Here is a 13,938-nt window from a genome sequence, read left to right as displayed (position 1 = left end):
TAAAGCTGTAAGGGAAGATATTCTTTTATTATGACTTGAATTAATTTGCAAACATGATGCCATTTAAAACACAATGTTTAGAGCCTTGATTTTACTTCTAAGTGGAAACATAATGTAAAATCCTTAATTTTAAAGTGGCAGGCAAGTGCATTGGAGATTTATACCATAGGAAAATTCAGATGCAGTTGTTTTTACAGGTGACATTTTTAGGGACCATAAATGAGGTGTTTGACAAATTGTGTATGTTAATGTACATTTTACTCTGTTCATGGAAGAAGTGTGGCAATGGAATTAATATTCTAACATTCTTAATCTAACAATGGCAATGGAATTAATCTAACATTCTTAAAGAGAAGCCAGAATTTGACTAAAAGCCTGTTACAGTTTTGTTTCAAAGTATAAATATATTGAGCTGTCTTTGTAGCTTTATTCTGATGCTGCTTCTACACAGTATTTATTTTTCAGAAACAGGTAAAATCTAAATCTTCCTGCAGTAAATCTTCCAGCATAAATGTTTAGCATGAAAATCTGAACATTAATGTACTGAAAATTAATATAAAACAAATTCTAAACTTCTGTATTTTTGAAATTTATTATAGGGAGGGAGGAACTTAAATTTCTTCAAGAAGATGCTCTTTTACAAAAAGATTTTCAATTTTTCATCACTGAATGTTTGAGTAACAAAGAAAATGCAGACTTAAAGGGAATCTTTCACAATCTGAACATAGTTATTTACTGTGACAGTCTCTGGCAGTGCTGTAGCTGTTGTGATCTTGGGCTCCCTTGAGATTACTAGCTAAATTCCCACTAATGTAATTAGGAGTCATGTTTCATATTCACCCTTCCTGTTATATATATATATATATATCTATTTTTATTTATAGATATATGTGTGTATATATATATATATAAAGGATGTTCTAATTTTACACCATTGTAACCCGAAACCTTTTTTAATTCAGCGCAGACAAATGTTCTTTATAAACATTAATAGTTCCTTTCTGCAATCCCAGGGAGTACATGGGCCAAAAGCATATGTTGCTACCCAGGGACCCTTAGCCAATACAGTCATAGACTTCTGGAGGATGATATGGGAATACAACGTTGCTGTAAGTAGCTGTAGAAAAATTCAGTGTTACCTTATTTCATGGCACTGTGATTGTGTATTTTTTGCTTGAGCTGGCTATTATTATCAAAATATTGACAGTGATTTAGATTTTTTGCTTCCCAAATGCTGCCTTTTGTAGTTAAATAGCATTTATAGTATTTATTCAGTTTAATAATATCAATTTAAAGCAATAATTTTGTTCAATGAACGTTAAGTCCTTCATATTTATGAATAGGTTCTTGCTTGTTTTCCTGTAAGGTAGGAGATCTTACAATTCTGACTTCATGTAGACTGGCAAAATCAAATTACAGAACCAGCATGTGAAACCCCAAAAAAACCCTCAAACCACTTACCTTTCTTTTTATGCTAATTTTTGTTTTGTTATTGTTTTATATATTCTACGTGTGTTTAAACAGCTTTTGTCAGGAATTAACTTATAAATACTTGTGGAAATTGGATAGGTGTGACTTATTTCTGAAATTTTGGCGGTTGGGGGGAAGTTGTTTGACACTTTGGGCATGGTTACTTACTGTAACAAATAGCTTATCTGTTGGTGAATTTTTATTCTTATTATTTTATTCATGCTTTCTGATATAGATTCACCTAAGAAATTTTTTTGATTTTTTTTTTTTTTTTTTTTTTTTGCGGGGGATTGTTCCTATCTTATGCATTCTATGTCACTTTAAGCAAATATATCTATGTTTCTTCCAGTTGGCAAATGGCTCTGTATTTTTATAAGTTTAGACTTTACAGTCAGACTGAATAAATAAGGTATTTGTACAGGATTACATTGAATTTGAATTAAGTAGCCTTGAAGTGTTGTATTAGTGATGTAGATGAAACTTGGTTACTGTTTTAGAATTAGAAGAGCATGTGTATGCAGGAAAGAAAATATTAATAATTAGTCTTTTCCTTAGTAACCACTTCAAGAGTATCAGAAGTGTTTCATCTGCCGACAGAAGCAAGGGGTGAAGTGTAGGTTTAAATTACATGATCCAAAATCATCTAACTTGGAGCATCTTTTTTTTTTTTTCAGATAATTGTAATGGCCTGTCGAGAATTTGAAATGGGAAGGGTATGTGTCCCAAATACAAAAATAAATGAGCTTTGCCCATATGGGGCAATAGCTGTGAAACTTCATGTGCCAAATCCATAACTGTGATAATAATATGCCAGATGAAGAGAGAATGCTTATCCTTACATTTCTGTACATAGGATATAGTTAATGAGATTGCATTTCTTTGCCCCATTTATAGGGTTACATGTTATTTAGGTGTCATCTCAGTGGAATATGTGTTTGTGTACAGAACTGTACCAAGAGTTTGTTTCTGGCCATGTCACTGTGGAAAAAGTGTCTTGCTCTTTGTGGGATGTAGGCCAACTATGAAAATCCTGAGTCCTTCAGAATTTCCTGTCAATTTATACAGCTGCAAAAACATTTTTTTTAAAATCTCTCTTCTTTATTCTTATGACCTTAGAAGGAAATTCAGAATTGTGAATTCCCAACTTTCACAAAAACTAAGCTTTCATTGCTCCTCTCTGCATGATGCTTATGCATATGGTACAGGCAGACATGAAGTTTACATCCTAATTTGCAAAGTGTCTTTTGTCTGTATTTATGTTGGTTGAGGTCTTGGTTTTGTTTTTCTCTTGTTATACAAAATAAAAGTTATTTTACTATCTTAAAAGTAGTCCAGAATAAGGCATTCAGGGTTGTGATTTTGTCTGCTCTGCTTCTGTTAATCATCTTTCAGTACCATGCATGAATTAAATTAGGATTCTTTACTTTAACAGAAAAAATGTGAGCGTTACTGGCCTCTGTATGGAGAACCAGCTGTAACTTTTGGACCATTTCGTGTTTCTTGTGTAAGTATAAAGCTCTATAAATTAGTTTTCAAGTATTTAGTGGGTTTGTAACTTAAATATTCAATTAACTGTCGGAAGTGGGCTTTTTAGTTGTTCAGCACTAAATTTTATACAAGGACTCTCAAAGAAATGTGCACATCTAAGCTGTGTGGTTTTTAAAATCCTCCATGATTGTTTTATTCTTCAAAGAAGGGAACCTGTGTCCCTTGCTCTTGTATCTTTTTATGGATTATTTCTTGTGCTTTATATGCTGCATGAATGTCTGTACCATAAAAAGTCAAAATCTTGTGCAGTTGTTTTATCTGTTATGACTTGTGCGTTCTGAGTGAACTGAAAGTGACACTGGAACAGGTTATTTTTATTAAGTTAATTAGCATGGCATGTTATAAGGTGTTCAGAAAGTTTACATGCCTCTTTATTCAGCTATTAATAATACTTCGAAATAGTCTAACAAGAAGGAAGTACATTTTGATTCATCTTGTCAGGAAAATACATGCAAATTTTAGTCTATAAAGATTCTGAGTAACCTCTTCCTAGGGTAAGTTGATTCAAATTTGGCTGCTTTTTACTCTGTTCCTTGGGATGCTGGTGAAAGGGCTTTGTGTCTTTGTTGTAACTGACTTAGCTACAGCTGAGAATTCATTACCTTTGGGTACTCTGGTGTATGTGGGCTCCATTGCTTTAAAACCTGCAGTGTTGCAGTTGTTGATGGGAAATGGTAAATTCCTAGGAGGAGACGGAAACACATTAAAACATATATTCAGTTTCCTAAATTCTCTGTGGGAAGCTGTAGTGCAAAGTTTTTAAAGGCATCTTCAAATTCTGATGTTACTGATATTTAAAGTACAACAATATTATTTGATTTCTGCAGTATAAACTTTCCCTGATATTCCAAAGGAAGATTTGAAAATTCTGTGAGCTAGAAGCTAGGTTTTTTTGGCCACAACCAAGATAATTAGTGATCCTTTTAGATGCACCCTTAATTGAAAACAATGGAAAAGGAAAAAATAAAAGGAGACATCATAGGCTAGAGAGGTAAGACGCTGAAGTTTATACAGCAGAAGTATTATAGAGAGATGGCTGTGAAAGACAGTCTGTAATTTAAAAGTATGGAGGGAGAAATAAAGCAAAAGAGGTACTTAGAAATATTCTTATATGGCTTATTGAAGACTTTGGAACAGACAATTTCAAAACTCACACTTTTAAGTAAAAGTAGCCTGTTTTGCACATCCTGTGCAGCAGCTAACTTGCTGGTGTGTTAATAAGTGTTTTGATTGCCCCTCTCTTGAGGAAATCATAAATACAAAACCAATAAATTAAAAAAAACCCCTGAGTTTAAAGTTTGAGGTTTTAGTTATGTCCTGTATGTTGCATATTGATTTTTAATATTTTTTCCAATGCATTATTGTTTTCTCATGTTTAGGAAGCTGAGCAAGAAAGAACAGATTATTTCATTAGAACATTATTACTTGAATTTCAAAATGTAAGTACACAGTCACTTCTGGTCTCACCTTCAATGGTTGCTCAAAAGTCTCCAAAATGATACCATGTCAGAAACTCAAGAAAATAACTTTTTAGGTGCTGATTATGGATGTAAACGATAAAGTTTGGATGTGATAAAATCTTAGTATATAAAGGAGAAATAGTGAAACTCTGCCTTTTATCTATGTTCTTGTTTACCCAAATGGCTTAAGCTTTTCTTATAAACTTAAAGTGAAATGTCAGATGTCAAATGTCAGACTTCATTTGACTGGAAAGCAGCTACCAGTAAATAAAAACTGTAGAGCCCTCCTGTAAAAACACAAAGGATGATAGTCTGTTTTACAGAATACCTGTCATTTTACTTGTCAATCAGCATTAATAAATTATTTATTACAGGTTAGTCTCATTTGTGGTTATGTTTTCTTTATCAAAGCTTTGTTCCATTTCAACAATGGATACCGCAGCAGTTACGAAAACTACTTAATCCTGAGGGGAGTGATTTTGGGGAATAGTTTTTGTCTGCAGTATTTGCTAGGAATGCATGAACTTAACCAGTTTGTTTGTGTTAGTGCTCATAACTGACTGGGCTGTGAGACAGTTTAGATAACAGAAATTCTGTTCAGTAATCAGGGTTTGTGACATTGTTTGAAATGGTGCACTTCAAAACAGAACTGGATGGCAAAAAGCCCAAAGCAGAACCTGCCTTCCTTTTAATACCCAAATATTGTATGAACTAGTTACACCAGAGGCTGTAGCTGATGGAGACTTTGCTTGCCTATACTATACATGCAAATGATGTTTGGCTATTGACTTTGGGGAGTTCTGTCCCAGTTAGAAGCCTGTGTACTGCTTAAAAACTGAGCAGCAACAAAAAGCTACAGTTTGTGCTGAGCTTTTGATCAGGAAACAAGTTTGTTCCTGTGAGGAGCAATTTAGCTGAAACAGTTAACAAGACGTGTTGATATTTGATATGTGCATCTGATAAAGTGTGTTTTCTTCAGATTTATGTAGCAGATTTGCTTGAGGATTCCTGTAAAATTAACTGCAGACTTTTCATCTTTCTTTGAAGAATTCTAAGCATAGCCTTGCACTGGGGAGGAAAAGTGTATTTGTGGTATAAAGTAATATCCTTTTAAGTTTGCTTTCAGGTTTTCCAGAATAATTATGTTTTGTCACTTCTGTAGCATTTGCAGTGGATTATCATAAAAAAAGAAGCTATGCAAAAGGATTTAAAATTTCCATAAATCTACAAAGTTATTTTAGTTTCTAGAAGGAAAACCAGTTCGAATGAAACTTGATTATTTTCAAGGAAGAACTTTGGTTGTTTAGTGTATAAGTGGCAGCAGAGAAAAAGGACTATAAAGGTTCTTTCAAATTTTTGTTTTTCATATAAAAAACAAATCCTTTTTTTCCCCTGATCATTCTGCTTATGTGAAAAATCAATAGTCTTTTTAAAAGTAGTTAAGTGAAATTTACTAGTTGCGCTTAATAGATAGCTATAACTCTTCCTTTTTACTCATGACCTTGGTTTTACTTAATCATCTAGATTTTTCAAGGGAGGATTTTCAGGCATTCAGGTAGCTCAGTATGTAAGCTGTTCTAAAGCCTGCTTCTTACCTTGTCTTTAATACTATTGCAGCTCCTGCTACTAGAATAAAAGTGTACCTGTTATTGTTGCAGGTGTGATCCATATTTAGATATGGTCTCGATTATTTCTATTGTTTTCTTAATTTCCCTCTGTGAGCCTGTGCACATGTGCACACACTATTTTGTAATGTGACACAACAACACCTTTGCCCCCATTTTTTTCCTTAGTGTTAAGTTACTGAAGTAGAAATAGAAAAAGAAAGACCACATTAAACATTCTTTCTCCATTTCCAAGTTACAGCTGTAAGGACATAGAACCTTTGCATCCAGTGCAGCATTGTTGGTCCTTTACCCATGTAATAGAGAGGGGCTTCTGAACTGTCCCATAGGGCATCTTCCTATGCATTAGCAGCACTTCAAATACGATTTCAGAATTTCTCTTCTACTTTTTCAAGTGGAATAAACTGTAGGGCTTTTTAATCCAGTAAATGACTTTGCTTGTCAAAGCAAAGGTTCATAGAACTACTTATTTGGCATAAACTCAAATATGTGTTATGAACAGCTTTCTCCCTGCTCTCCCTTAGGAGACTCGTAGTGTCTATCAATTTCATTATGTTAACTGGCCTGACCACGATGTCCCTTCGTCTTTTGATTCGATTCTGGACATGATCAGCTTGATGAGAGAATACCAGGAACATGAAGATGTTCCTATTTGCATACACTGCAGGTATCAAATGTATTTATCTTTTCATTTTTAAACATTTTCATTTTTTGAGGTCTAGACTTTTGTTATGGGATGCAGTAGTTTTGGTTTTGAGTCCAAATTGAGTTACCTATTTTAGTTGAAAAACTCTCCTGACAAAATTCAAAATCATACAGGCTTTATTTTCTTAAAACTGATGCCACAGGGAAATTTTGCTTTTACTTCAGTTTAAGACAGAATATCAATCAGAAAAGAATGAGCCTTTGAAAAGGGACCTGTTGTGAGGTTCTTAAGACGTAAATCCTTGTGAAGACAAAACAGACTTGGAAGATCACTGCAAATCAGCTTGGGAGTAAAGGCTCCTGTCTCAATAGGAGAGACCACATAACACTTGCATCATTAAGAGCTCTGTCTGTGTTCTAATATGACAAAAAAGATCTTTAATGAGCAGGTTGTAGTTTCCAGTTGGGAAGTCTTTACTTCTAAATAACAGTTTCATCCTTGACCTGAAATATGGCTATCAGAACTGTTGGGACTGAACTGCTATGAAAATATTTTGCTGCATTGACACTTTCTGATAATTTATCTGGAAATCTTGCCTATTGTTTTTAATGCTTTTTAAAGCAACAAAAGTTCATGTGTTATGTCAGGAAAAATTGAATTCAGATTTCTAAGCTGGGACATGTTAAATTATGGGAGTTAAGTCTTTAGAGCTTAGTTATTCTCTTCAAGGGCTGCATTCTTTTTTTGAGTTGTCACTCTTAAGTGAGGTCTAAAAACATAAACTGACTTAGCACTGAAATCTATTCACTTTGTCCTGTTCTTTTTGAATGTCAATATAATTCTGAATGTTGATTCTTTATAATAGTGTAATTATAATGTAATAAATATGCATGAATTATAACTGCATGTGTAAAACAGAGGAATTTATACAATTAGGAAAAATAAATAAAATAGTTTGCTGTCATTCTTAAACTTTCAGATTTATATTTTTAGCTAAAAAGCAGAAAATACAGATGTGATACTAAATCAGAAAAATGTGGCAAGTCTTTGAAATGTATCCTGTTCTGCCATTTTACATCATTTGTCATTAAACTTGGAGAAGACCACACCTGATGAAGCAGTAGTAGCTGGGAATAGTGTGACAAAAGGAAGAGGCAATAAAATTGTCAGTGCTGAATCATCTTTCATGACTGCAGTTCCAAATGGCTGTGAAAAGTTACATTAAAAGATTCAATGCTGCATTTTGCACTGCTAATTTTATTTTTAAGACACTGTAGTGTCAGGCTGAGTGAAATTAAAATTATAGTTGAGGGACTTGGATAATTTTTTTTAACATGGACTTTTGAAATATAAGGCTTACAGTGCTTTTTATCAAATTTAAATAATATCTAACACCTATCTGTTTGTGTCCATAGTGCAGGGTGTGGAAGAACAGGAGCCATCTGTGCCATAGATTATACATGGAATTTGCTTAAAGCTGGGGTAAGGAATCCTAAAAGAAGTTTTATGCTATTCTGTAATTTCATAACAGTGATTGATTGAGCTTTGAAGTGTTCAAAAACAGTGAAATGTTTAAGACAGTCTGGAACTCTCTTGACAGATTGGATGTTTAGTTTCATTGCACTCGTGCTTTAGTATAAATTTACTTTCCTTTGACAGCAAGTTTTTATCTAAAAAGGTCACTATAAAATTCTAATTTAAAAAAATAGATTTCAATATAAATTGATTTTTGAATTCAACTTTCTCAGTCTCTCTGATTTATTGTGCAGTTCAAATATAAAGGGATAACTTCATTCTGGGATTTTTAGATTATGAAGCATGTTTAACATTGCAGTATCATATTAATGACATTGGATATTTAATTTCAAAAATGCTTGAAATGCTCTCATCTGGTCTAAATCAAATGTCAGTTTGGAGATGCTTTGAAAGAAAAATTAAATAGTTGCAGTGTGGAGAGAACGGATTAGCTTTACCTATACAAGTTACGCTTTTTTGATGTTTAACCTCTTCTTTATTGTTGTTTTGACAGTAATTCCATTGCAATTAACTTGCTTCTGTATTTCAGAAAATACCTGAAGAATTCAATGTGTTTAATTTAATACAAGAAATGAGGACACAGAGGCATTCTGCAGTGCAAACAAAGGTATAGTTTGTTTTATAATGAATATGATAATATATCACTATTCTTTAAAAAGATCTTGTGCAATAATTTTTATCTGGTACCTTATTATAGGAGCAGTATGAACTTGTCCATCGAGCCATAGCACAACTGTTTGAAAAGCAACTGCAAAAATATGAAAGTTGTGCAGACTGGAAGATTGCAGATGGAGTGGTAGGTGTCTTTCCCATATGTAGCTGTAGCTTCTGATGAAAATTCTCCTGTGAAGTTGTTTTTAGAGTGTTCAATGGTGTGATCTTATTAAGTTCTCATGTTTTTTAAAGTACTGCTTGCATTGAAATAGATTAGGGGAGAGAAATATTAGTTTAAAATGCTTTCGTCAGGGAGCTTTATGCTCTACCCTTTTAACAAAGGAGAAGGAAGTGGAAAAAATGCTCTTTGTTGGTATTCACAGTATTTGAGGATTTTTCTGTCTTTCTATCCTTCCCCTTTAAATTTCATGTCCCCTATAGGTTTATTCTCTTTTTTATGTTTAGATATGTTTTCTTGGCTCTTGCTGGGCACTGTGTGAAAAATAGCTTTTTGAATTAGTATATTTTTTCTCTCCCACAGTCCAGAACTCCGTACCACCCTTTGTCCCTGGACTGCATTTTGTTTATTCAGTGATTTTCTGTCCCTAATTGGTGTAGATTCCATAGCTCTGTAGAGGGAGTATGAGTGGTATCTTCAGGACTCTTTAAATGTACTTTTATTAATAAGCATCCCATTTATTTTAGGGATTTAGCTGTCTTCTACTGTGCTTTCTAGAAAGCCTGGAATGTTTTCAATTCTTGGATTAAATGCATCCACCCTTCTGCTAACTCCTAAGAATTTATCAGTTCATGCAGTACTTACGAGGTCTTCAGTCCTGGCAAGAAGTCTGTTAACTAAATGCAGTATGGGTAGGGCTGGCTGGTTTTATTTGTTACCAGTTTGATTAAGCTGATGTGTGATATTTTTTTTCCTGAGAAATGAGCATGGCAGGGTTTGGAATATGCAGATTGATTAGCTTTGTACAGAAGTGATTTCCAACTACTTGAGTTTTGATCATAAAATAATAGGTAGATCAGTCTACTGTATCTTCTGGTTATTTGACTTAAATCTGACCTGTGGCTCTGCTCTTACATAGAATCAAAAATGTCTCTTCATTACTTATTCCTAATACTATATATACTAAATGACTTGCTGTTCCAGAAGATGAGTAAAGCTGTGGCACAATACGTGGTGGTACTCTGTAACAAAGGCAAGTGCTGTCTTTAGCACAGCTTGAGAGATTTGCTGACTAGTAAAACAAGACCAAATAGAAAATGGATAGGTAATGTATACGGGGGTGAGAGAGGGATAAATCCTAGCTCTGAAAAGTGATGGAATGTGAGTTTTGAGTTTTACTTGGATATGATCTCGGTTTATGATCAACCAGTTGTAAAGGAAATTGAATTTTAGCTGTTACTTGGAAACTGGTAAGAGTGAGAATGTAATGTCCTGGTGTGGATACCTTGCAGTTTGACTTCTGACTGCATGTCAAGTCTGCTTATCACAAAAACATGTTACAGAATTTGAACATTAAACAACTGGACAAGGATCAAAGGTGCTGGAAGGCTCAATCTAAAGAAAAGCCAGGCTGAGGTGGAGAAAAAAGGCTGAGGTTAGATACAACAGAGGCTGAGTAACAACAGAAAGCTGATTACTCTGAACTTTTTTTAAGGGATGCCAGTGAGACATGAGAGACTTAATAAAAAAGTGACATTTGTATTAAAAATGCAACATGAAACTGCAGAGCTCCTTGCAGTTGAAAGCCCGTAACTTTGGAGTGAATATCTCACCATCTTGGAATCTTCTTCCATGAGTTTCTAACCTCTGACCTATGAAATTCCAGAGTTGCAGTCTGTTGGAAAATGTTCTAGGAAAGGATCCCTGTATGCCTGCTCTGATCTTATTCTTCCCTGGAAGTTCCCTTTCGGAAGAGAGGCAAAATAAATCTTTGTCTGACTAGGCATAGTCTTTTTTGTATTAGGAAATGATGTTTCTTCCTACTGCTACTTGAATAATTCTGCAGAAAGGTTGAGGGGAAGAAAGTCTCATAGGTCAAGAATTTCTGTATCTAAAAGTTTGGTACTTAAATTGGCTACTGTTCATTTGTTGGAAATTTTGCTTTCAATGAATTAACTGGTATAGGCTTAGCTTCTCTTCAGAATTTATAAGGGAAACTTCACATATCCAGTTAAATATTTTCTTGTGGTTTTAACCTGATTCTCAAAACCTTGAAGATCACTTGAGACATCATTTCGATATTCTGACAAAGCTCCTTTTTTATCTCCAGGTGTGTTATGTAGCATCTGTTGTATATAATATCTGATTTCCCCCAGAAATTTTCTAGTTTGCTTTCTTTAAAAAAAACCCCAATCATTCTGGGATGTATCCTGGTTAAAAAACTAATTCTGAGGTAGGAAGTTTTCTAGTAACTTTATTAAATACGATGTAGTATTCTAAGGCTCCTTCATGTATGTTACTCTGCCTGCAGATACTATAGCAAGTATGAAATCTTCAATATGTGAATGGTTTTAATTATGTCCAGTGGAAAAAATTCCAAATAAAATTCATGTGCCTACTTTGGATATAATACTATTAGTTAAATAGGAGATGCTACTGGGCTGAAGAGGAAATGTGTCAATTATTCTATTTTGTTTATACTGTGAAGAGCTGAAGTGCTCCGCAGGGTAGGTTTCATGGTTTTGTTTTCCCCTTGCTGTTCTCATTTCAAGCAGTGTTTGAAATGGGTTGAGTTCCAGAGGCTCTGTAAGCAGGGCTTGCCAGTAACATCCCAGTAAAAGGTTAATCTGATTGGCAGTGAGGGGCAGCATTCATGGGGAAGTAGCTCAGACACAATCCCAAACGTGTGTTCCTGGGAACTTGCCAGCTTTGCCCTGCTGGAAACAATACTGTAAAAAGTCAGCAGCAAGGCATGCAGGGTTTGAAAAGAGACTTAGGATGGGGTTAGAATTTCCATTAGAATTTGATAGATCCAAAATACATGATGTGCTTTAATGTAGGAAATGTACAGTCTTACCGTGTAGTTATACCTATTGTGAACGTGTAGAACTACAAATGTTTAACATAACACTAAGTATTCAAATGAAATTAAATAAGGAAAGCTCTGCTCAGATATCAGTACTTTCAACAGTATCCCACAGCAGCCAAATTTCAGGGTGAAGAATTGCTGGTCAGGAGTCTTTTTTCTTTTTTTTTTGTGATAAGAAAAGAATTGAGATGCTAAATTTGATAATCAGAACTATTCTCTTCCCCCACTTAGTAGTACTTTCAAGTCACCAAACAATTAAATTGGAACAGAGTCTTGGACTGAAACCCTTCCCACTGAAATTCTTGATCATATTGTCATGTATTTCAAATCAATAGCTGAGCTTCTCACCATCATTGGCTTTGTTAGTACTGCTGTGAAAATATTACACTCGGTGTTGTGTTTGGAAGCTTTGAAATATATGTGAGATCATTAGCCTTGGTCATCTGATAAGGTATCAGTCAGATTTGTATCAGTAAAATATTTTATGAGTTATTTGAGAAGGTTCTTCATGAGCTGAATTGAACTGTAGCTGTCTTGGAAAGTCTGAATCATATGGAATTTCATCAAGTTGGATGTTCTGTTTGGAAGTCAGAAAAAGAAAATTGGTTCAAAGACAAACAACCAAGCTCAGTCTCAATTCAGAAATGTTTCTGGTTGAATTTTTTCTCTTGACAGTACCAAGCATGTAACAGTATTGCAAGTCCTTGATTTGCCCTTATCCATGAGTAGAAGCTTGTGTTAATACACTTTCTCCAAAATGTGGCAGTGCTCGTACTCTCGGTGTCTCTTGCATTTCGTGCTGTAAAAGCGACAGAGTTCTGTTGCTGTGGTTGACTGCACTTGTAGAGGTCATGGAGGAATAAGCAGGTATAAGAAAAATGTTATTTGAAACATTAATGGTTTAGAAACTGTAAGTGAAAAGACTGTGCTGTTCATATTCTCTTTGCTGTTTGGCAGCTTGGAAGGATATTTTTTGTCATTGCAGCCTTCTAAAAAATCTTGTATTTCTTCAGAGACATTGATCTTGTTGCCTCTGTTGGAATGTTTTATTTAATCTGAGTCACTTGAGTGTATCATTTCAATCTGAAGTATTTCTCTTTTTATCTACTGATGCTCAGTGATTCCCATGCTGCTTTATGAAAAGGGCAAAAGGAATGCCTCAATTCCTTTTAAGGGAAAACATGAGATTACTTCTGGAGGAGTCTTTGCAGTAAATTTGCCAATATTTTACCAGTACAGAAAGCTTCTGAATCACATTAAATATTTCCACAGTGAATTCCAAAAGAAAATAATACATTGCAATTCCTGGGGAAAAGGTTTTGAACTGTAGGCAGTGTATGTGAAATCTCAAATAGTATGAGCCTCTATTTGCTTGAAGTTAGTGGCAGCGCTGTTTGGTGCTTGAGCCAGTGGTGGAAGCAGGTGGGGGAAAGACTCCCCTTGGGAGGTGATAGCTCAGTTTGGGTTACCTTAGCAAGCTGGCTGCAGACACTGCATCTGCCATGAGAATTCCTTGTTTCTCTGCATTACTACAGGAACACAAGTTACTCTGCATTTTAGTAGACATGGGGCAGACTACACAAAGTATTTGAGTCTATGGTCTTGTCATTTGTTAATGTAGTCTCTCAAAGATAGGTATGCACTCGTCTATATACCTGCAATTTAACAGAATACCTAGAAATTCCTAACTATGAGCAGTTTCACTTGATCTCAGTAGCTGCTCCTTCAGGGGAACAGCTCCAAGGGAACTCTTGAACTGTTGAGCATTTGATGCATATAGACACACAGGTTGGGGAAAGGCCCTGTTCTTTTCTTTACCCACGTTGCAGTGAGAAGACGATGCATTGAGACAGTAGGATAGTTGTCTTCTGTGAGAAAGGGTGCTACACTGAGCACTTAATGAATTGCACATTTGTTAATCCATTTTTAAAACATTATTCTGTATGATAACC

The 13,938-nt window shown here is 34.8% G+C and overlaps 1 protein-coding gene across 1 annotated transcript in view; it reads left to right on the top strand.

Moving 5' to 3' along the window:
• Window positions 1–13,938, top strand: part of PTPN12 (protein tyrosine phosphatase non-receptor type 12) — a 69,514-nt gene that overhangs the window by 34,924 nt on the left and 20,652 nt on the right. Inside the window, exons 4-11 of the mRNA XM_068189611.1 lie at window positions 1,014–1,109; window positions 2,145–2,183; window positions 2,903–2,974; window positions 4,398–4,457; window positions 6,628–6,770; window positions 8,165–8,231; window positions 8,815–8,892; window positions 8,983–9,081. Of these exons, the coding sequence (XP_068045712.1) occupies window positions 1,014–1,109; window positions 2,145–2,183; window positions 2,903–2,974; window positions 4,398–4,457; window positions 6,628–6,770; window positions 8,165–8,231; window positions 8,815–8,892; window positions 8,983–9,081 (654 nt within the window). The remainder of the gene's footprint in view (window positions 1–1,013; window positions 1,110–2,144; window positions 2,184–2,902; window positions 2,975–4,397; window positions 4,458–6,627; window positions 6,771–8,164; window positions 8,232–8,814; window positions 8,893–8,982; window positions 9,082–13,938) is intronic.

The sequence above is a fragment of the Anomalospiza imberbis genome, chromosome 5 (assembly GCF_031753505.1).
Source record: "Anomalospiza imberbis isolate Cuckoo-Finch-1a 21T00152 chromosome 5, ASM3175350v1, whole genome shotgun sequence".
Lineage (NCBI taxonomy): Eukaryota > Metazoa > Chordata > Aves > Passeriformes > Viduidae > Anomalospiza > Anomalospiza imberbis.
Note: the sequence above shows the minus strand (reverse complement) of the source record. Positions and strands in the feature narration are given on the sequence as shown.